At 50.2% G+C, this 20,938-nt stretch overlaps 3 protein-coding genes across 4 annotated transcripts in view; 1 reads left to right on the top strand and 2 right to left on the bottom strand.

Annotated features, from left to right (window-relative positions):
• ABRAXAS2 (abraxas 2, BRISC complex subunit) overlaps positions 1-20,938 on the bottom strand; it is a 943,775-nt gene that overhangs the window by 322,609 nt on the left and 600,228 nt on the right. The window lies entirely within an intron of this gene.
• Positions 1-20,938, bottom strand: part of LHPP (phospholysine phosphohistidine inorganic pyrophosphate phosphatase) — a 661,086-nt gene that overhangs the window by 103,744 nt on the left and 536,404 nt on the right. Inside the window, exons 5-6 of one of the 2 annotated variants that reach the window (XM_050803794.1) lie at positions 13,204-13,267; positions 12,148-12,240 (exon numbers count right to left, since the gene is read on the bottom strand). The exons of the other annotated variant lie outside the window; for it this stretch is intronic. Coding sequence (XP_050659751.1) covers positions 12,148-12,240; positions 13,204-13,267 — 157 coding nt within the window. The remainder of the gene's footprint in view (positions 1-12,147; positions 12,241-13,203; positions 13,268-20,938) is intronic. 2 annotated transcript variants of the gene reach the window in all.
• Positions 1-20,938, top strand: part of FAM53B (family with sequence similarity 53 member B) — a 255,921-nt gene that overhangs the window by 232,762 nt on the left and 2,221 nt on the right. The gene's annotated exons all lie outside the window — the stretch shown is intronic.

Genomic DNA, 20,938 nt, shown 5'->3' with positions numbered 1-20,938 from the left:
CCCCATAGTTGCTGGCATCTGACAGCAGGGCTGGCCAGAGCTCCCATGTTCGAGTCCCCTCTGCCCTTCTCAAGGAGTTGTCTTCAAACTGTGAGGTCCGTGGTGAACATTCACAGCGCTCCAATTCAGGACCATGTCCACTGCTGCCAGAGACTCCAGGGCCATCCTGCTAGAAGGTTCCTTGGAAATGGAACGGGTCTTCAAATATTACATGTCATCCTATACCTCCCTGCTTCTGGGGAAAATAAAACTGTGTGCATGCTCCTCCCACACACACAACCAGACAGCACACACGTTTCCCTCCCAGAATAGAGACTCTCGGTTCTTCCTGGGCTGGGACATTTGTGGATGTGGCCCACGGAGACGGGACCAGAGGAACATGGTCACTTGGAGGAAGAGTTCTCATGCAGGAACAGCATGGAGGTTCTGTGGGATAAAGCGAGGCTTCATCCAGGCGGAGCTCCGGGAAGCTGTCGGTGAGGGAGGCGGAGGCTGGGGGCCGGGACGCCAGGGCTGGCGGGGTGCACAGCTGCCTGGAGCAGCGATGCCTGTCCAGGCCAGCTTGTGGGCTCCGCATACCAAAGTGCACTCAGGATCCCGGGGGATTCCCAGATTTACTATCGGTGAAGGGCAATAATCACGCAAGGAGGAGCAATTATTGCCAAATCATTTAGGATTTAAAAAATCACTGGCAAGAAGATAGAGGTCAGGAGGTGCACCGTCAGGGGAAATAAAAATACTCCACCTGCCAGGGCTGGGCTTCGCTTCCTTTCAGACACAACATGGTTGGGGGTGAGGTGGAGAAAAAATGAAAGGTCGGACCTCCCAGAACCCAGAATCCAGAGAGCCGGAGGGAGGCGCCACAGTTTCAGAGGCAGGTGTCCCGGGTCGGGCCCCACAGCTGTCAATCCTCCCTCTTACGCATCTGCCTGCCTGCCCTGGTCTCCTCTTCAGCGTCCTAGGTGCTGGAGGGAAACCTCATCTAACAGGCGGCAATGCTTTGGAGTGCAAACTTCCAGCGCCAAAGAGCTTCTGTGGTTCACAAATATTGTCCTTATCCTGGGGCTCTGCCAGGAGGATTAGGGCGGGAAGCAGCAGGGCTGGGTAGTGAAGGTGGAGTGAGCTCAGTGTCTGTAACTGCAGCCCCAGGGGGCTCATATCCCCCAGGGAGATGCCTTGAGATGACGGCTCACTCTAGGATGAGCCCTGGACCCAGGTCCCAAAGGAACCCAGGCTCCCACAGAGACCTGGAGACAGTGCGATGCTGAGTGATTATCACTGTGGTCGGACACCCTCATAAGGAACAAGACTAAACTCAAAGACTACTTGAAAAAAAAAAAAGCCAGAAATCGCGGTGTTGGTAAGGACTTGGGGAAACAAGCATCTGAATACGCAGCAGGTGATGAAGGTGAATGGACACACCTTTCTGAAACAGAAATAAGCAACATGCATCACAGCCTCCCAGCCACATCACTAGGATTTGGAGTAAATAATCAGAAATGTACAAGAGGATGTACATACAAGATGTAGTCATCAGGGTTATGCACAAGAGCGAAATTCAAAGCAGCCTCATCTCCATCAATAGGGAATGGTCAAGAACATGACAGGAGTCTGAACAGTGGAATAGTATGCAGCTGTGAAAACTGCTTTGTTAAAGTGCCTACATAAGTACAAAGAAAGCTGTCCCCTAAAAAAGAATAAGGTCATGTCATTTCCAGCAACAGGGATGGAACTGGAGGCCATTACCCTAAGCAAACTAATGCAGGAACAGAAAACCAAATACCACCTGTTCTCACTTATGAGTGGGGGCTAAATACTGAATACACATGGACACAGGGCAACAACAGACACCAGGGCCTACCTGAGGGTGAAGGGTGGGAGGAGGGTGAGGATTGAAAAACTACCCCATCAGGTACTACGCTTATGACCTGGATGACAAAATAATCTGCACAGCAAACCCCCAAGACACAAAATGTACCTGTATCACAAACCTGCACACGTATCCCTGAACCTAAAATATAAGTTAAAAAAAATTGTTCCCAATAGGATATTAAGGGGGAAAACTCAGATTTCAAATAGCAGATACAAGATTATCCCAATTTTGTGTTAAAAATGTATATTTAGACACAAAAAGTTGGCAAGATCAAGCATGATTTGTGTTATTCTAGGCTGGTGGGATGATGAGTGGTTTCTTTTTTTCTTGTACTTTTCTGAATTTTTCCTAGCTTCTTTAATGAGCATGAGTTGCTTCATAATCAGATATTTTAAATACTTGTGTTTTGAGAAGAAAATAAAATCTACTAAAAAAAAAAAAAAAAAAAAAAAAAAAAAAAAAAAGGCTCCAAGGGAGAAAAACTCTGAAGGAAAACTAAGCCATGAGGTCTCACAGCACCTTATGACTAGGACACATCACAAAGACAAGGCCAGGGCTGGAAGCTCCTGCGACTCCCGTCAGTTTCAGACCCACAGCTGCAGGGCTAGGTGCCAGCTGCCAGGCATCGGTGGAAAGAGTTTCCAATTCAAACCAAGGATGCAGGAGGACTGAACCCCTCCTGGGCCCATTCTTTCAGTGCCAAAGTGGGCACCACCCAGCAGGCCAGCCTACTCCCAGTCAGGAGTTGAGCAGGGTCATCCCCACACTGATACCCAAAGAAAATGCCCACGGCCGGGAGGTGGGGCTCAGTCAACAGAGTTCACGGGGAGGCCTCAGTGGAAATACCCATGGGGGAGGGAGGCCACAGCAGAAAGAACTGGCCCAGAGTTGCCCCCATGTGGACGGACATGCACTCCCCACTCACCAGCCTCCCCCTAGGGGTACAGACTGTCCGTAGACCCCTATAGTTAGGACTGATGCCCTGAGAATCATGGAATGAAATGGTAGGGCACCCTCCAGTTTATATGGCCAGGCTTCTGGATAAGCCTGCAAACCTCACGCCCATTTTTCAAGGCAGTTCTGAGGGCACAAGCCATGAGGAGGTCCTGAGGGATCACGGCAGCCTCTGCTTACCCTCCCCACCTGATATCCTGCCCACCCTCCCCACCTGAAATCCTCCCTACTCCACCCCACCTGAAATCCTCCCTACTCCCCCACCTGAAATCCTCCCCAACCCCCCACCTGAAATCCTCCCTACCCCCCCACCTGAAATCCTCCCTACTCCCCCACCTGAAATCCTCCCTACCCCCCCACCTGAAACCCCCCCACCTGAAATCCTCCCTACCCCCATCTGAAATCCTCCCTAACCTCCTCACCTGAAATCCTCCCTACCCCCCACCTGAAATCCTCCCTACCCCCCCACCTGAAATCCTCCCTACCCCCATCTGAAATCCTCCCTACCCCCATCTGAAATCCTCTTTACCCCCCACCTGAAATCCTCCTTACCCCCCACCTGAAATTCTGTCTACACCCCACCTGAAATCCTCCCTACACCCCACATGAAATCCTCCCTATTCCCCCACCTGAAATCCTCCCTACTCCCCCACCTGAAATCCTCCCTACCCCCCCACCTGAAATCCTCCCTAACCTCCTCACCTGAAATCCTCCTTACCCCCCACCTGAAATCCTCCCTACCCCCACCTGAAATCCTCCCCACCCCCCCACCTGAAATCCTCCCTACCCCCACCTGAAATCCTCCCTACACCCCACCTGAAATCCTCCCCACCCCCCCCCCCACCTGAAATCCTCCCTACACCCCACCTGAAATCCTCCCTACCCCCCACCTGAAATCCTCCCTACCCCCCCCCACCTGAAATCCTCCCTACCCCCCCACCTGAAATCCTCCCTACCCCCACCTGAAATCCTCCCTACCCCCCACCTGAAATCCTCCCTACCCCCCCACCTGAAATCCTCCCTACCCCCCCACCTGAAATCCTCCCTACTCCCCCACCCCCCACCTGAAATCCTCCCTACCCCCATCTGAAATCCTCTCTACCCCCCCCACCTGAAATCCTCCCTACCCCCCACCTGAAATTCTGTCTACACCCCACCTGAAATCCTCCCTACCCCCCACCTGAAATCCTCCCTACCCCCCCCTCCTCACCTGAAATCCTCCCTAACCTCCTCACCTGAAATCCTCCTTACCCCCCCACCTGAAATCCTCCCTACACCCCACCTGAAATCCTCCCTACCCCCACCTGAAATCCTCCCTACACCCCACCTGAAATCCTCCCTACCCCCCCACCTGAAATCCTCCCTACCCCACCTGAAATCCTCCCTACAACCCACCTGAAATCCTCCCTACACCCCACCTGAAATCCTCCCTACAACCCACCTGAAATCCTCCCTACAACCCACCTGAAATCCTCCCTACACCCCACCTGTAATCCTCCCTACCCCCCCACCTGAAATCCTCCCTACACCCCACCTGAAATCCTCCCTACACCCCACCTGAAATCCTCCCTACGACCCACCTGAAATCCTCCCTACACCCCACCTGAAATCCTCCCTACCCCCACCTGAAATCCTCCCTACACCCCACCTGAAATCCTCCCTACACCCCACCTGAAATCCTCCCTACACCCCACCTGAAATCCTCCCTACACCCCATCTGAAATCCTCCCTATTCCCCCACCTGAAATCCTCCCTACCCCCCAATTTGAAATCCTCCCTACCCCCCACCTGAAATCCTCCCTACCCCTCACCTGAAATCCTCCCTAACCTCCTCACCTCCCTAAGAAATTCTGCTGTGCCGCTGGCCCTTCCTGAGAGCTGGGCTATGGCTAAGAGCACTGGATGGGGCTGGAAGACGATGGTTTGGAGCCCGGCTTCACTCCTCATTGGCAAAGTAATCTTGGGTTCAGTACTAGAGTTCTCTGTGACCGTTCTCTTAATGCTGCAGTTCTCCCCAAGGCACATCTGGCAATATCTAGAGACAATTTTGGTTTCGCAGCTTAGGAAGGGGGCGGTCCCATGTAGTGGGTGGACAGTGGGATGCTGCTTAGCACCCTACAACGCATAGGACATCCCCTCACCACAAAATGATCCAGCCCAAAAACGTCAAGTGTCGAGGTTGAGAAATCCGGGGTTTTTTTTGTTTTTTTTTTTTGAGACAAGGTCTCACTGTCTTGTCCAGGCTGGAGTACAGTGGTGGTGCCATCTCAGCTCACTGCAACCTCCCCCCTCCCAGATTGAAGCGATTCTCATGCGTCAGCTTCCTGAGCAGCTGGGACCACAGGCATGTGCCAGCCACCATGCCATTATTCTTTGTATTTTTTGTAGAGACAGGGTTTCACCAGGTTACCCAAGCTGGTCTTGAACTCCTGGGCTCGTGATCCACCCACCTCGGCCTCCCCAAGTGCTGGGATTACAGGTGTGAGCCACTGCGCCCAGCCTGAGAAATCCTGTCTTTTACCTCCTGAAGCACCTATGACAGGGTATTTCATCTCTAAGCCTCAGGCTCCTCACCTGTGAAACGGGCCTCTCCAGACCAGGCTCCTTGGCTGCTACATATAACTAAGTGCTCTGGTTTGAACAGTCTCAATCTCCACCAAATCTGCATGACCTGCATCCCACAGAACTTCTTATGATGATGGAAAACTGCCAAAACCTTCACATGAAACCATAAAACCACCCACTGATTCAGAAGCTTAAACCGTGAGAATTAGATATTTCTAGAAGTAACCTTTAAGATCTGTTATTCTTTGCCTTATTACTGGATCCTAGAAAGGGCCAGGTTGCCTCTAAAAGGTTTGAATTTCCAATCTATTAGCGTAATACCAGCAATCTGTGATTTCTAGGCTACTGAGGAAAGGTTAAAATGAAAATTGGATTTGGGGAGTTACGTCTATTCTGAGTGCACACTGAAAACTCAGCAGCAAGAAGCAGGTCAGGGTCTCGGGAAGCAGCAGTGATCAAGGGAAATGACTGGTGATAACTTTATTGATTAAAGCAGCTGGAAAAATGTAAGGTTTGCCACAGCCTGGCACTTCAGCAGCAAGAGAAGTCCTTGCAGGCATTTTTCATTAAAAATAAAAAAGCCAGGAACAGAGAATTATTACCCTGTGCATAAGACACATTCATTTGAAACGGCCTTATCTTGAAATACTGCTTTAAAATGTCTACACATCCTGAGCGTCAAATAACATTAGTGAGCATTTTAGGAAAACGGCAGGGTGGGGACGTTCGCAACATGTAGTTGCTGCTCCACTGTCAAAGGGACGGGCAGAAACGTCACATGAGGGTGGTAGAGGAGGATGATGTGGGAGGTAAATGAGACACAGCTTTGCCACATATGCGCAGAGCCACCAGAGGAAACAAGTCCTTCGCTCTCCAGGGCCACAGATGCTCAAGGTGGATGGCAGCGGCAGTGACCAAAACCGCGAGCAGCCACGGTGACCCGTCAGGAATCCACAGCCCCACTCCCTCCCGGACGCACTGCCCCAGCATCCAAAAATGACAAACCCAGATTCACTAGACCCCCATGAGGGGTCTCCTTTGGGGGATGGGCTGTATCTCATTTGAAATGTGAAGGAATCTGACTGTGAAAATAACTGAAAATGCCAAAAGAAAAAGGCAGGGAGAACACCCAAGGTCAGACCATCCAAATATCACCAGCAATGCCATCTGGACAGCTAGTCTCGTTTCCTTCCCTCTCCTTCCCTCCTTCCTCCCCTCCCCTCCCCTTCCTTTCCTTCTTCTTCTTCTTTTTTTTTTTTTTTTTTTTTTTTTAGCAGGGTCTTACTGTTGCCCAGGCTCGTGTGCAGTTGTGCAATCTCAGCTTGCTGCAACCTCAACCTCTTGGGCTCAAGCAATCTGCCCACCTCAGCCTCCCAAGTAGCTGGAACCACTGGCACATGCCACCACATCTGCCTATTTATTTTTTTGCATTTTTTTGTAGAGACGGGGTTTTGCCATGTTGCCCAGGCTAGTCTCAAATTTCTGGGCTCTAGTGATCTGCCCACCTCGGCCTCCCAAAGTGGTGGGATTCCAGGCATGAGCTGCTGCGCACGGCCAGGTCTTATTTTCCGGGCAGTGGCAAGGTTTTGTTTTTGTTGGGTTTTGGGTTGGGGGAAGGGGGCTGTTTGAGATGGTTGTGATCATACCACTTACATTATTTTTTGAGACAGAGTCTCACTCTGTCACCCAGGCTGGAGTGCAGTGGCACGATCTCGGCTCACTGTAACCTCCATCTCCTGGGTTCAAGTGATTCTCCGGCCTCGGCTTCCTCAGTAGCTGGGATTACAGGCACCTGCTGCCATGCCCGGCTAATTTTTGTATTTGTAGTAGAGATGGGGTTTCACCATGCTGGCCAGGCTGGTCTCGAACTCCTGACCTCAGGTGATCTGCCCTCCTTGGCCTCCTAAAGTGCTGGGATGACAGGTGTGAGCCACCATGCCCGGCCTACTTATAAACTTTTAAATATTGATTTTTAAACTCAGATTAAAGCATTAGCCTTTCTCTCTATATATAAAGCAAATTATTTTGAGAATTTATTGTCTCTTAAATTCATCCTATGAGGGGAATACAAATATATACATAGTTGCTTATTTTTTAAATAAAAAAAATCTGTAATATTTATAAAATATTTACAGCTATGATATTTATAAACATGGCTACCTACAAGAGACAGGTAAAAACAAAATAGAAGGAAAAGAACAGAAGTTAGACTTCCTTGAATATGTCTTGCTTTGTGGATCTGATTTTAGAACCATATAAATATTTTACATAAGTGCAAAACAAATGTAAATGTTAAGCCAATTCCCTAAACATCAAAATGAAAATGAATTCAAAGAGCGTCCACTTGGTGGAATACCACCCACAAAAAAGAATTATTCCTAGCAGCTTTAAATACAGTATTTTGGTCATAAACCTCTAGAGCAGGGGTGTCCCATCTTTTGGCTTCCCTGGGCCATAATGGAAGAAGAAATGTCTTGGGCCACACATAAAATACACCAATGAAGTCCGGACGCAGTGGCTCACGCCTGTAATCCTAGCACTTTGGGAGGCCGAGGCGGGCGGATCACTGAGGTTGAGAGTTCGAGACCAGCCTAACCAGCATGGAGAGACCCCGTCTCTACTAAAAACACAAAATTAGCTGAGCATGGTGGCACATGCCTGTAATCCCAGCTACTCAGGAGGCTGAGGCAGAATTGCTTGAACCCAGGAGGCGGGGGTTGTGGTGAGCTGAGGCACCATTGCACTCCAGCCTGGGCAACAAGAGCGAAACTCCGTCTCAAAAAAAAAAAAAAAAAAAAGCCGGGCGCGGTGGCTCAAGCCTGTAATCCCAGCACTTTGGGAGGCCGAGACGGGCGGATCACGAGGTCAGGAGTTCGAGACCATCCTGGCTAACACGGTGAAACCCCGTCTCTACTAAAAAATACAAAAAACTAGCCGGGCGAGGTGGCGGGCGCCTGTAGTCCCGGCTACTCGGGAGGCTGAGGCAGGAGAATGGCGTAAAAACCCGGGAGGCAGAGCTTGCAGTGAGCTGAGATCCGGCCACTGCACTCCAGCCTGGGCAACACAGCGAGACTCCGTCCCAAAAAAAAAAAAAAAAAAAAAAAATTATCAAGAGATGCCAAAATTAGAACTAATGATCAGAAAGAGAATATTTACATAGTGTCAAAGTACTTTCCCACAAGACAGTTATTAAGGCCAGGCGCAGTGGCTCACACTGGTAATCCCAGCACTTTGGGAGGCCAAGGCAGGCAGATCACCTGAGGTCAGGAGTTCAAGACAAGTTTGGCCAACATGGAGAAACCCCATCTCTACTAAAAATACAAAAATTAGCCAGGCTTGATGGCGGGTGCCTGTAATCCCAGCTACTCAGGAGGCTGAGGCAGAAGAATCACTTGAACCCGGGAAGTGGAGCTTGCAGTGAGCCAAGATTAGGCCATTGCACTCCAGCCTGGGCAACAGAGTGAGACTCCTGCTCAAAAAAAAAAAAAAAGATACTTATTAAAAGGGACAAATTGTAACGACAATGGAGAACTCTGGAAGACACCTCCTCAACTGGTGATCAGAGTTCACAGATAAAGGACACTAGGGACATGACTGCTACATGCAATGTGTCCCCAGAAAGCCATGAGTGGGATGACTGATGGTGTCTGAATAAGGTCTCTAGGTTAACTAACAGCCTTGTGCCAGTGTTGATTTCCTGGTTTTATCATCGTTTGATGATGATGGGGAAGCTGGTGAAGGGCACATGTGAATGTTTTGTACTATGTTTGCAACTTTTTGTGAGTGTCAAGTTACTTCAAAATGAAAAGTTGAAAACAATTTTAAAGGGTTATTAGTTGATAATTATTAAAGCACAGTGATGGGTACCTAGGAGTTCCCTGAGCTGCCCTCTCTACTGACATAGACATTTCAAATGTTCCATGATGGAAGGCTAAGAAGAGAGGCTGAGGAAACAAAAACCTCACATGAGTCATGGAGCTTCTTCAGACTGGATTCCAACAGATCAACAGTCAAAGAGCATTTCTGAGACAGTCAAGGAAATTTAAATACGGGTTGGTTTTAAATAATACTACCAAAAATCACTGTTAATTTTTTAGGTGGTTTTAAAATTTTTATTGTGGTAAAATACACACTACATAAAATTTATGACTGTGACCAGAGTATTCAGTTCACTGGCATTGAGCACATTCAGAATGTTGTGCAACCATCACCACTGTCCAGTTCCAGAATATTTGTTTTCTCTTTTTTTTTTTTTTTTTAGACAGAGTCTGGCTCTGTTGCCCAGTCTGGAGTTCAGTGGCGCGATCTCAGCTCACTGCAATCTCCACCTCCTAGGTTCAAGCAATTCTCCCGCCTCAGCCTCCCAAGTGGCTGGGATTACAGGCGTGCACCACCACGCCTGGCTCACATTTGTATTTTTAGTAGAGTCAGGGTTTCACCATGTTGGCCAGGCTGGTCTCGAACTCTTGACCTCAAGTGATTTGCCCTCCTCAGCCTCCCAAAGTGCTGGGATTACAGGTGTGAGCCACCATGCCCAGCCCAGTTCCAGAATATTTGTATCACCCCAAAAGGAGACCGCATACCCTGAAGCAGCACTCCCCATTGCCATGCAACCCTGACTCCTGGCAACCACTAATCTGCTTTTCATTTCTATGGATTAGCCCATTCTAGACATTTGCTATACATGGAAGGATACAATATGTGTCCTTTCCTGTTTGGCTTCCTTCACTTAGCATAATGTTACCAGGGTTCATCTACATTGTAACATGTGTCAGAACTTCATTCCTCTTTATGGCTGAATAATATTCCACTGTATGGACACACCACATTTGGTTATCCTTTCATCAGTTGATGGGCAGGCATCTTGGTTTTTTCTACCTTTTGGCTATTGTATACGGAGCTGCTATGAATATTTGTGTATAAGTTTTTGTTTGCTACACCTGTTTCAGTTCTTCTGGGTATAGACCTGGAAATGGGTTGCTGAGTCATACGGCAAATTCTATGTTTAACTTTGGGGAACCACAAAGTGGCTTTCTGTGGCAACATTGTCATTTCACCTTCCTACCAGCAATAGACAAGGGTTCCAATTTGTCTACATCCTTGGCAACACTTGTTATTTTCTATTTTTTTTTTTAACTATACAGTCATCTTAATTAGTGTGAAGTGGTATCTCATTGGGGTTTTGATCTGCATTTCCTGATGAATGATGATATTGAGTATCTTTTTGTGTGCCTGTTGGCCATGTTAGGGGTTTTAATGTATTGTAGTTATGTCTAAAAATCACCATTTTTTTAATGTCATGCTACAATATGAAAGGATACAATTGAGATTTGCTTTAAAATGTGACAGCAAAAAAAAGTAAATTTATTATTATTATTATTATTATTATTACTATTACTTGGAAATGGAGTCTCACTCTGTTGCCCAGGCTGGAGTGCAGTGGTGCAATTTCGGCTCACTGCAACCTCTACCTCCTGGGCTCAAGCAATTCTCCTGCCTCAGCCTCCTGAGTAGCTGGGATTACAGGAGCATACCACCACACCCAGCTAATTTTTATATTTTAGTAGAGACAGGGTTTCACCATGTTGGTCAGGCTGGTCTTGAACTCCTGACCTCAGGTGGTCTACCTGCCTCAGCCTCCCAAAGTGCTAGGATTACAGGCGTGGGCCACCGCACCCAGCCAGTAAATTTTTTAAAAGGAAAAAAAAGAGGAAAGAAGAAAGGAACGTGGCAAAATCTTAACCACTGAATCTGGGTGATGGATATAATGGGGATGTGTATCATTCTCTCTATTTTTCTGTATGTTTGAAATCTCTCAAAATAAAGAAATTCTGCTCTATGAAGCAAGGTAGTACAAAGCCAGGTTATTTATTGCTGCAGTTCTCATTCTTTCAAAACACAAAGCTCTCCTTCTCTAACAGACTAACATGACATTTCCCAGGTGTTTTCTGGGGACTCCAGGGAGCCTGCATCTTCTGACATCTCTATGGATCTCAGGGCAGGTGAAGGTACAGTGTCTAGACTCAAAGCACCATGAGGCACCAGTGTTCTGGACTGAAATGTACACAGGGGAAACACGCACCAGGCTTGACACCTGGGGGACCCCCAACCCATACTTCTGCTGCCCACTTCCAACGAGGCAGCAGGACCGCCTGGGGCAGCTGTGGACTCTTTCCTTTTTTTTTTTTTTTTTTTTGAGAAGGAGTCTCGCTCTATCACCCAGGCTGGAGTGCAGTGGCGTGATCTCAGCTCACTGCAACTTCTGCCTCCCAGGTTCAAGCAATTCTCATCCCTCAGCTTCCTGAGTAGCTGGGATTACCAGGCATGCACCACCTCGTCCAGCAATCTATCCCAAAATAGTCAAAATATAGAGGTCGCAAAATGAGTGACTTTATTATTTCTTCCATATTGTTGTAATCTTGCTGTTACACTGTCTTGTCAGCGAGATATATTAATACACTGATAGGACTCGTCAATTCTTATCCTTTCAGAGAAGCAGCAAAAATTCAGAAAAAGCCGTAGGCATTTCTGCTTCTTGCTTTCACATTGAAAGTAACTTCACTGTTGAAACTATTCAGTGCATTTCATTTGCTGCCTTCCCCCTCCTTCCCAGCCAGGTCAGCTCTCACAGGGAGCCCACACTTGGCTGCCCGGCCAACCCCACAGGCTGCCTGAGTCCTGCAATCCATTCCAAACTCCAGGGCCTCCCTGACGGGGCTGTCTTCCCCGACCCACTTCACAAGGCGCCAACCTACCTGGTGGGCTTCCACTCCTATGGCTTGCAGGGCAGACTTGAAAAACTCAGGAGAAGGCTTCCCCACTACCTCGGCTTTGATGCCACAGGCATACTGGGAAAAGAGAGAGGGATATGGCATGGGTTTGGATCAAGGAACAGGTGTATGCCCAGCCACGGAAACCCTGTCCCAAATGTGCCCCCAAGAGTCAAGGGCCTTGAAGAAGCAGGATGCTGTGGGCCTGAGAACACATCTCACAGGCAGGAGCCTCACAACTCCAGAAAGGGCTGCTCGGGTCGCTCAGGTCATCTAGCACCAGGCACCCTGCCATTCACTCAAAGGCCTACCCACAGCAGAAGGCATCCAAGAGCTGGCAAAACTACAGGGTTCCCAAGGGCCAGCAGAGCAGTGCTCTGCTCACTCGCCTGCAATTCCGTCCTCTCATCCCTTCTCCCCTTCTTCTCCCCTCTTCTCCCCTGCCCACTCCCAGCTCATCACAGGCCTCCTGGGTCAAGCCCGGGGCTCCATCTGCTCCTCTGCCGCTCCCTCCCACCTGACGGCAAGCAGGCAGGAGCTGCTACAGCTGTGAGGATGGGATGGGATGTGAGGCTGACCTGGGGCAGCTGATGGGACCTGGGCCGGCTGATGGGACCTGGGCCAGAGTGGACCTGGGGGAACCCCTCCCAGAGGCCTGGCCACAGATGCTCTTGGAAACTGAAGGGAAGTCAGGAAGGAGGCCAGTGAGGACCCGCCAAGCTTGAGGTGCTGCAGATGCCCAGGGTCAGGAACGACCGGTGGTCAGCACTGACACAGAAGCCACAAGCCCAAGAAGAGCGTGGCAGAGAGCAGCTGGGAGAACGGCAGGGTGGGTGGGAGGGGGGCTGTGCCCACTGGACGGGGAGGGAGAGATGGGGAGGGAGGACAGCGAGGACAGCGAGGGCCGGCCAGGGGGCCTTTGTGGAAACACAAAAGGCCATTCATACGTTAATTAAGCACAGCCTCTTCTCAAGAAAGACCCAAAAAGTCCCAGGTGCCCTGAGGTCTGAAGAGAGCTTGGGACAGAACCAGGGCTGGTACCTCAAGCGCCTTCATGTAGGGACCAACATCCAGCATCAGGCCAGAGGTCTCCTTGTAGTAACGCCTAGGAGAGAACAGAAGGGAGCACGGGGTGCTGAGCACAGGAAGCTGAGAACGAGGAGCTGAGTGCAGGATGCTAAGCATTGGGAGCTGAGCACCGGGCCTGTCTTGCTGGCTGCAGAGCCAAGCCGGGGCTGAGGGGCGGTCCAGGCACCACGCTGAGAATGACCGCAGGGGACCAGCACCACAGAGCCCGGTGGCGGCCGCCACACCCAGCAGGGAGAGCACAGCAGCCAGCAGCTCCAGGAACGCCATGGGTCACACAGAACGTGCCCCTGCTGTCAGCCTCCTGGGGACCCTGCTGCAATGATTAACAGGGGACCCGGAGGGCAGATGGTTCCAGTTGCTAACACAGAGAATGACAAGTGACCTGTGTCCTGGGAGGAACAGCAGGTCCACAGGACATGTGGCGAACCCCTAATTGCTAATAATTAACCCCTAATTGCTAATAATTAACCCCTAATTGCTGGCTGAAGAAGGGAACCCCATTAGTTCCACAGCGCCCTGCTGCATCCCCTATTAGCCGGAGGTCAAGCGAGGTGCCAGGTTTCACGGGCGCCAGATGTTTTTATGAGAAGACAACTATTTTCTCCCCTGTCTCACGGAGGTGGAGACAGGCTCTGCATGAGGGAGCATTCCTTTTTCAAAATGGCCCCACTGCTCTTTGAGCCCAGTGCTGGCTTGGTGGCTGGTTGCAGCCCGGCCTGGCCCATCCTACAATGGCGTCGCACTGAGCCTCAAGACACCCACAGTCCAGACACATGGTGGGCCAGACCCGGCTCTGGCTGAACAAAGTCAACTGACTACAACGAGGGGAGAAAGTGGTTTAACCTGCACTGCTCTGAAGACGCAATTCACTGAAACCCAAGAATACGCAAGGGGGCTTGATTCTTGGAACCACTAAAATGTTTTGCCATCCACCATCACATCGGTTTCCCTCTCCTCCTGCCATGCCCTTCGGATTTGGGAGCCGTGGAGAAAGCACATATGCAGAGAACGAGGGGGAAGAAGAGCGCATGCTGACTTCAGCATTCAGATCTCGCTGCCTTCTAACGGTGTGACTTTGGGGTGCTTATGCCTGTGGGCCTGTTTCCTAATCTGTAAAATGGGCAAAATGAACAACAAACAATACCTTCCTCACGGATTGCTGTGAAGCTTGAACAAAATAACGCATGCAGAGTTATTAACTTGGTACCCTGCATGCAGAAGCTGCCCCGATGAGATAGGAGAATATTATTATAAATAACCGCTCGCCCAGGCTGACACAGGCAATAAGATATAAGCTGAGGGAAGGAAAAAATGAACATGGTCCTGTTCAATTTGGGTGGTTGAAATGTGTTATGTGACCACCTGGGGTGTGAGAACTGAGCTCCCCGGGAGCTGCCCCGGGTCTGTGCGTTTCCTCCAGCTTCGCCACTCCCGGGGACTCTGCCTGTCCCTTTCTGACCGGCCTGACGCCTTGAAGCTGTACAAGCCACCCGGCCACTCCTGTTGGATGACCCGCTCACCCCTGGGCATCCTCCACTGCCTGCCTCAGACGCTTCCCGGCTAAACTTACAAGCTGGGCTGCAGGTACCGGCTTCAGCCAAACCTGGGCCTTGCCAGGGCTGGTCCCTTACCACTCCCCTGTTAGGCATCTTTGGAGCTTGGAGTCTGTTTGTTGAAGGTGTGGGCATCTCCTGTAGTGACGAGGGCTTGGGACTCTCCACATGAACCCCAGGCCTGTTCCACAGCCTCTGAGGCTCTGTGCTCTGGGGTCACGACACAGGGATACAGGCTGGCTGGGATGCTGTGAACAGGCTCACAGAGAGGGGACCTGAAAATGCTCTCCTTTTTAGAGTGACCCCCAAAAACAGGCTTAGAAATCTCTAAGTTAATGTCTTAGACGCAGACTTCAAACGTATATTTTGCATTTACATGGCCTAAAAAAGTACTGCCTTTTCTTTTCCCAGTTGGACAATCAGCCACTTTGGTCTGATGATTTCCTGATTTTCTGGACCCCTGGTGGGGTCCAGAGTTCTCAGGAAATGGTGAGGGGACACCAGGTTCGGGGGCCTCCACTGGCTGCTGCTGCAAATGGCCCAGGTTACCTTTGTTCCCCTTGGCATTAACGATCCCAGATGCTCCACAGCCCTTTGCAGGACTCGGGGACACTCCCAGCCCCAGGCCTGCTCCCCAGGGACTCACAGTCTGGTGGGGAAGCACAGAAGCCCACAGAAAAATTCTCAAGGGCAGGACCCAGGTGATGGGCAGTCTGCTTGAACAGGGCGGGGGACGGGCTGGGGACAGGGAGGGAGGAGAGGCATGGAAAGCTGAGACTAAGTTAAAAGGAATGAAGGGGAGGTCCAGGTCCAGGGAGCACCTTGGAATCTGCTGAGCACCCTGCTGAGGACCAGAGTGGCCACGCCACCACAAGCAAGGCCCTCTGCAGGCCCTCGAAGGCCACGACCCTCGTCCCCTCCTGCCCACCTGTGCCAGGAGAAGGAGGGCATGGGGGTGGGTAGGCAGGGCCACCCTAAGGAAGTGATGTGTGGAAGTAAGCCAGGATGGAGGAAAGAAAGTACCCCACATGGGAAATGCTTACCCAGCAACAAAAGAAAACCTGAAATCAGCACAACTACTCCATTGTGACAGGTACAGCTCTGTTTGGAGCTGAGGATTCTGGGGGCCTCTGGGCCCAGACCCCTGTCCCTCAGCTACCCTGGGGCCAGCTGGAGGAGCTGGAGGTTGGGTGGACGGGAGCAAGCACCTCCCATCATCTGGCAAAACCTCCCAAGGGGACCCACGCGCGCCACTTCTGCTGGCCTCATGTTCCCTGCAGCCTCTTCTAAAGTGAAAGAAACCTGGATTTTCTTATGTTTAAATTTAGTCCTGGATGGGATTTTTAAAAAACTGAACGTGCAACTTAAAATACACAATCAAAACCTTGTCTTTGCATGCTAATCTTTAGAGTCTAAGGAGAACACAAACTTCCAGAAATCAAAATGAGAAACTTTTAATATTTCTTTTTTAAAAAACTGAATCTGGGCTTGATTTTATAGTGCCCAGAATTTTTCTTTATTCCTTATTCATTCAGAAAAACAAAAAGGCATTTTGAGGCCAACTGTTACCTGAAAACATTTTTTTAGAGACACAGCAAATATAAGCACTTAAAAATTTTTTTAACATGAAGCCCTGGTCATCTCCACACACACGAGATGCGATGTATTTCTCCTGTGACTGGTTTAACCCAGCCAATGGCAGCCCCACTTAGGACGTGAATGTTCTAGCCACAAAGAGGAACCCGTGGATGCTGGAAAGAAAGGGGGAAGCCCGGGAGGAGGAGTCAGATGCGATTTTAGGCTTTATTCTTCTGCCGTTTCCGATTATTCAGCACAGCCTCCCTGCAAATGACCACTTGACCTTTCCCAGAAGAGCCATTAACCTTCCATAGTCTGTCGGGTAAACAGCTTAATTTTCTGAGAGCGGCATGACAGAAGAAATTACAAAGCCAATTCCCACTCCCCGGTCCAAACAGATGCCAAATGTAAATCACTCCATTTCCAGGAGAGGGACAGTCTGCCCTGGCGCCTCCACCCGCTGCTCCTGCCTCCTTGGTGGGAGCCGCTCAGCCTGTGCCCCTGCGTCCTGCAGTGTAGGACAGGCCTTACCAGCAGTGACCCACAGCCGAGGACAGCACGGTGATGGCAGCTCTTTGCGGGTCCTAGGACTGTCCTGAAAAGCTGGGACCTAGCCCCTAAAACTGCCAGTTCCTTTCTGTGGTTTTTAAACAGCCAGAACCCCCGTCAGCAGAGATCCCACTCTAAACAAATCCTTGTCTACTATGACATTTGCTGCAGTATTACAAAGCTGAAAGCGACTGCTTCCATTTTTGTTTTTTTCCTTTTTCAACAGTGTAACTGTTCTATTATTATCCACGATCTGGAATAGTGGTTTGTAATAATTATGAGACTACTTTTTTTTTTTCTTTTTTGTAGAGATGGAATCTTACTATGTTGCCCAGGCTGGTCTTGAACTCCTGGGCTGAAGCCATCCTCCCACCTCAGCCTCCCAAAGTGCTGGGATTACAGGCGTGTGCCACCAAGCTCGGCATGAGACATCTTTAAAGAAGAAAGTGTTAACACTGACGAATCACAGCAGAGCTTCTTCCTTATGCTTGTTCTCTAGTGAGGTGGGTGTTGGTGACTCAAAGGCCTAATGGGTCAGCCCGGGGAAATGAGTGAAGAGGCCAGGTTCTGTGGCTTGCTCCATAGCAGCGACCTAAGTTGCAATGGGTGTAAATTTAAAAAGGGACTACAAGGGTTAATTTAATATGTCAACTTGGCTGGGTCATGGTGCCCAGATATGTGGTCAAACATTATTCCGGATGTTTCTGTGAAGGCGTTTTTGGATGAGATTAACATTTAAACTGGTGAACTAGAAGGAGAGTACATTCCCTTCCGCAGTGTGGGTGGACCGCATCCAACCAGTTGCAGGCTTTACTAGAACAAAGACTGATCTTCCCCGAGCAAGAATTCCACAGCGCACTGCCTTAGGACTCCGCGGCCATGCGCTCCTGAGTCCCCAGCCTGCCAGCCCTACCCTGCAGATTTTGGACTCACCAAGCCTCCACAGTCAATCTCTCTCTATATCTATGTTCTGTAGCTTCGGGCTTCTCTGAGGAACCCTGACTACATACAGGACACATTTTATTTATATGAGAAACACACTAGAAATTTGTAGTTACTATAAAGAAAATCCTCTTCGATTTCTTGAAACATCTTTCACTTGCCCGTTTTTGATAGAGACAACAAGCGTGAAGAAATACTTCTCTACTTTGAAAAAAACAACAAACGGCACATGATCAATGGCAACTGACTCTGCGGTCTGGAGACAGGGACAACAGGGAGGGGTGGGGTCTGTGGTAAACTGAAACTAATGGAGGCAGTGGCTCCAGCCACGCCGCTGTGTGTGCAGGAATGTGAGGCTCAGTATCTTCAGACCTTCTGATTCTTCAAAGAATCCAGAAATCTGGATATTTTGTTGTGTAAAATCTCCCCATTTTTAAACACAGCCTCAAAAATACATTTAAGGTTTTGTTTGTTGTTTTTTTTTTTTTTTTGAGATGGAGTCTTGCTCTGTCACCCAGGTTGGAGTACAATGGCATGATCTTGGCTTACTGCAACCTCTGCCTCCCAGGTTCAAGCAATTCTCGTGCCTCAGCCTCCCGAGTAGCTGGGACTATAGGCGTGCACCACCACACCTGGCTAATTTTTGTATTTTTAGTAGAGATAGTGTTTTACCATGTTGGCCAAGCTGGTCTTAAACCCCTGGCCTCAGGTGACCTGCCCACCTTGGCCTCCCAAAGTGCTGGGATTACAGGCATGAGCCACCGTCCCCAGCCCACATTTAAGGCTTGTGTGGGCAAAAAGTCTGCTCTAGAATGTAGCTTAGAGGTAACAAGCACAGGGTCCGGGGTCGGCCATGCCCAGGGGCGCTCCTGGTCCTATCAACACTCAATGGCTAGGGACAGCAGCTTATTTCATCTCTTGTGGCCTAACACCCCCACCTGCAAATCGGCAATGACCTGCCTAGAGCCCACAAGGTTGTAGTCAGAATTACACAAAATGGGGTACACAAAGTGCATGGCAATGGCCAATGGCCAGATAAAAAGTCCCTCCGTCTGTTCCATCAGTTGGTCCCATACAGCAAGCAGAGGCAGTAAGCACTGTCACCAGAAGCTCCAAAGCTGGAAAACGCTTCCTCTGCCATGGCCGCGGAATTCCCACACTTCACGAGAAGCGGAGGTAGACACTCCAAAGGGTCCTTGCAACCCTAGGAGCCTGCGATTCTAGAATTCTAGCTGCGCAGAACCCTGTGATTCTAGAATTCTAGGCTGTGCAGAATAAATCTGTGCAGCTTTCTGGAAACAACTTGGCAACATGCCTCAAGAACTTCAAAAATACTTGTTCTGTAACTGTATCCGGAGATGTCATCTGAAATGCACCAAGAGGCTCATCACAGCCCTACTATGGTGAAAAACCAGGAACAATCTAGATGCCATTAGCAGGGATCAGTTAGAAAAAAATTGCCCTTTCCAGCCCTGGACCCTACAGCCGCAGAGATGTTGATGCCTAAGAAGAACCAGACTGCTATTTATGAACTCCTTTTTAAGGAGGGAGTCATGGTGGCCAAGAAGAATGTCCACCTGCCTAAGACCCAAAGCTGGCAGATGAGAATGTGCCCAACCTTCATGTCCTGAAGGTCATGCAGTCTCTCAAGTCCTGAGGCTGCATGAAGGAAGTTTGCCTGGAGACACTTCTACTGGTACCTCACCCACCCGGGTATCCAGAATCTCTGTGATTACCACCATCTGCCCCTGGAGAGGGTGTCTGCTATCCCATGCCACAGCCATCTGGAGACTGGCAGGCTGCGGCCTAAAGGTCTGGAGCATGACTGACCTGCAAGACCCACAAGAGGGGAGGACACCCACAGATGAGGAGAGACACCCACAGATGGGGAGAGACACCCACAGATGGGGAGAGACACCCACAGATGAGGAGAGACACCCACAGATGGGGAGAGACACCCACAGATGGGGAGAGACACCCACAGACAGAGAGGTACCCACAGGCAGAGAGACACCCACAGATGGGGAGAGATACCCACAGACGGGGAGACACCCACAGACGGGGAGAGACACCCACAGACAGAGACCCCCACAGAGAGAGACACCCACAGATGGGAGACACCCACAGACAGATACCCACAGACAGACACCCACAGACAGACACCCACAGACAGAGACCCACAGACAGAGACACCCACAGACAGAGACACCCACAGACAGACACCCACAGACAGACACCCACAGACAGACACCCACAGACAGACACCCACAGACAGAGACACCCACAGACAGACACCCACAGACAGACACCCACAGACAGACACCCACAGACAGAGACCCACAGACAGACACCCACAGACAGAGACCCACAGACAGAGACACCCACAGACAGAGACACCCACAGACAGACACCCACAGACAGGGACACCCACAGACAGAGACACCCACAGACAGACACCCACAGACAGACACCCACAGACAGAGACACCCACAGACAGAGACACCCACAGACAGACACCCACAGACAGAGACACCCACAGACAGACACCCACAGACAGACACCCACAGACAGGGACACCCACAGACAGAGACACCCACAGACAGACACCCACAGACAGACACCCACAGACAGACACCCACAGACAGAGACACCCACAGACAGAGACACCCACAGACAGACACCCACAGACAGACACCCACAGACAGAGACACCCACAGACAGACACCCACAGACAGACACCCACAGACAGACACCCACAGACAGAGACACCCACAGACAGACACCCACAGACAGACACCCACAGACAGAGACACCCACAGACAGACACCCACAGACAGAGACACCCACAGACAGACACCCACAGACAGGGACACCCACAGACAGACACCCACAGACAGACACCCACAGACAGAGACACCCACAGACAGACACCCACAGAGACACCCACAGAGACACCCACAGAGACACCCACAGAGATACAGATACAGAGAAACACCCACAGACACCCACACAGAGACACTCACAGAGAGAGACACCCACAGAGAGACACCCACAGACAGAGACAC

The sequence above is a fragment of the Macaca thibetana genome, chromosome 9 (genome assembly GCF_024542745.1).
Source record: "Macaca thibetana thibetana isolate TM-01 chromosome 9, ASM2454274v1, whole genome shotgun sequence".
Lineage (NCBI taxonomy): Eukaryota > Metazoa > Chordata > Mammalia > Primates > Cercopithecidae > Macaca > Macaca thibetana.
The sequence above is the reverse complement of the archived record's forward strand: the minus strand, read 5'-3'. Positions and strand labels throughout refer to the sequence as shown.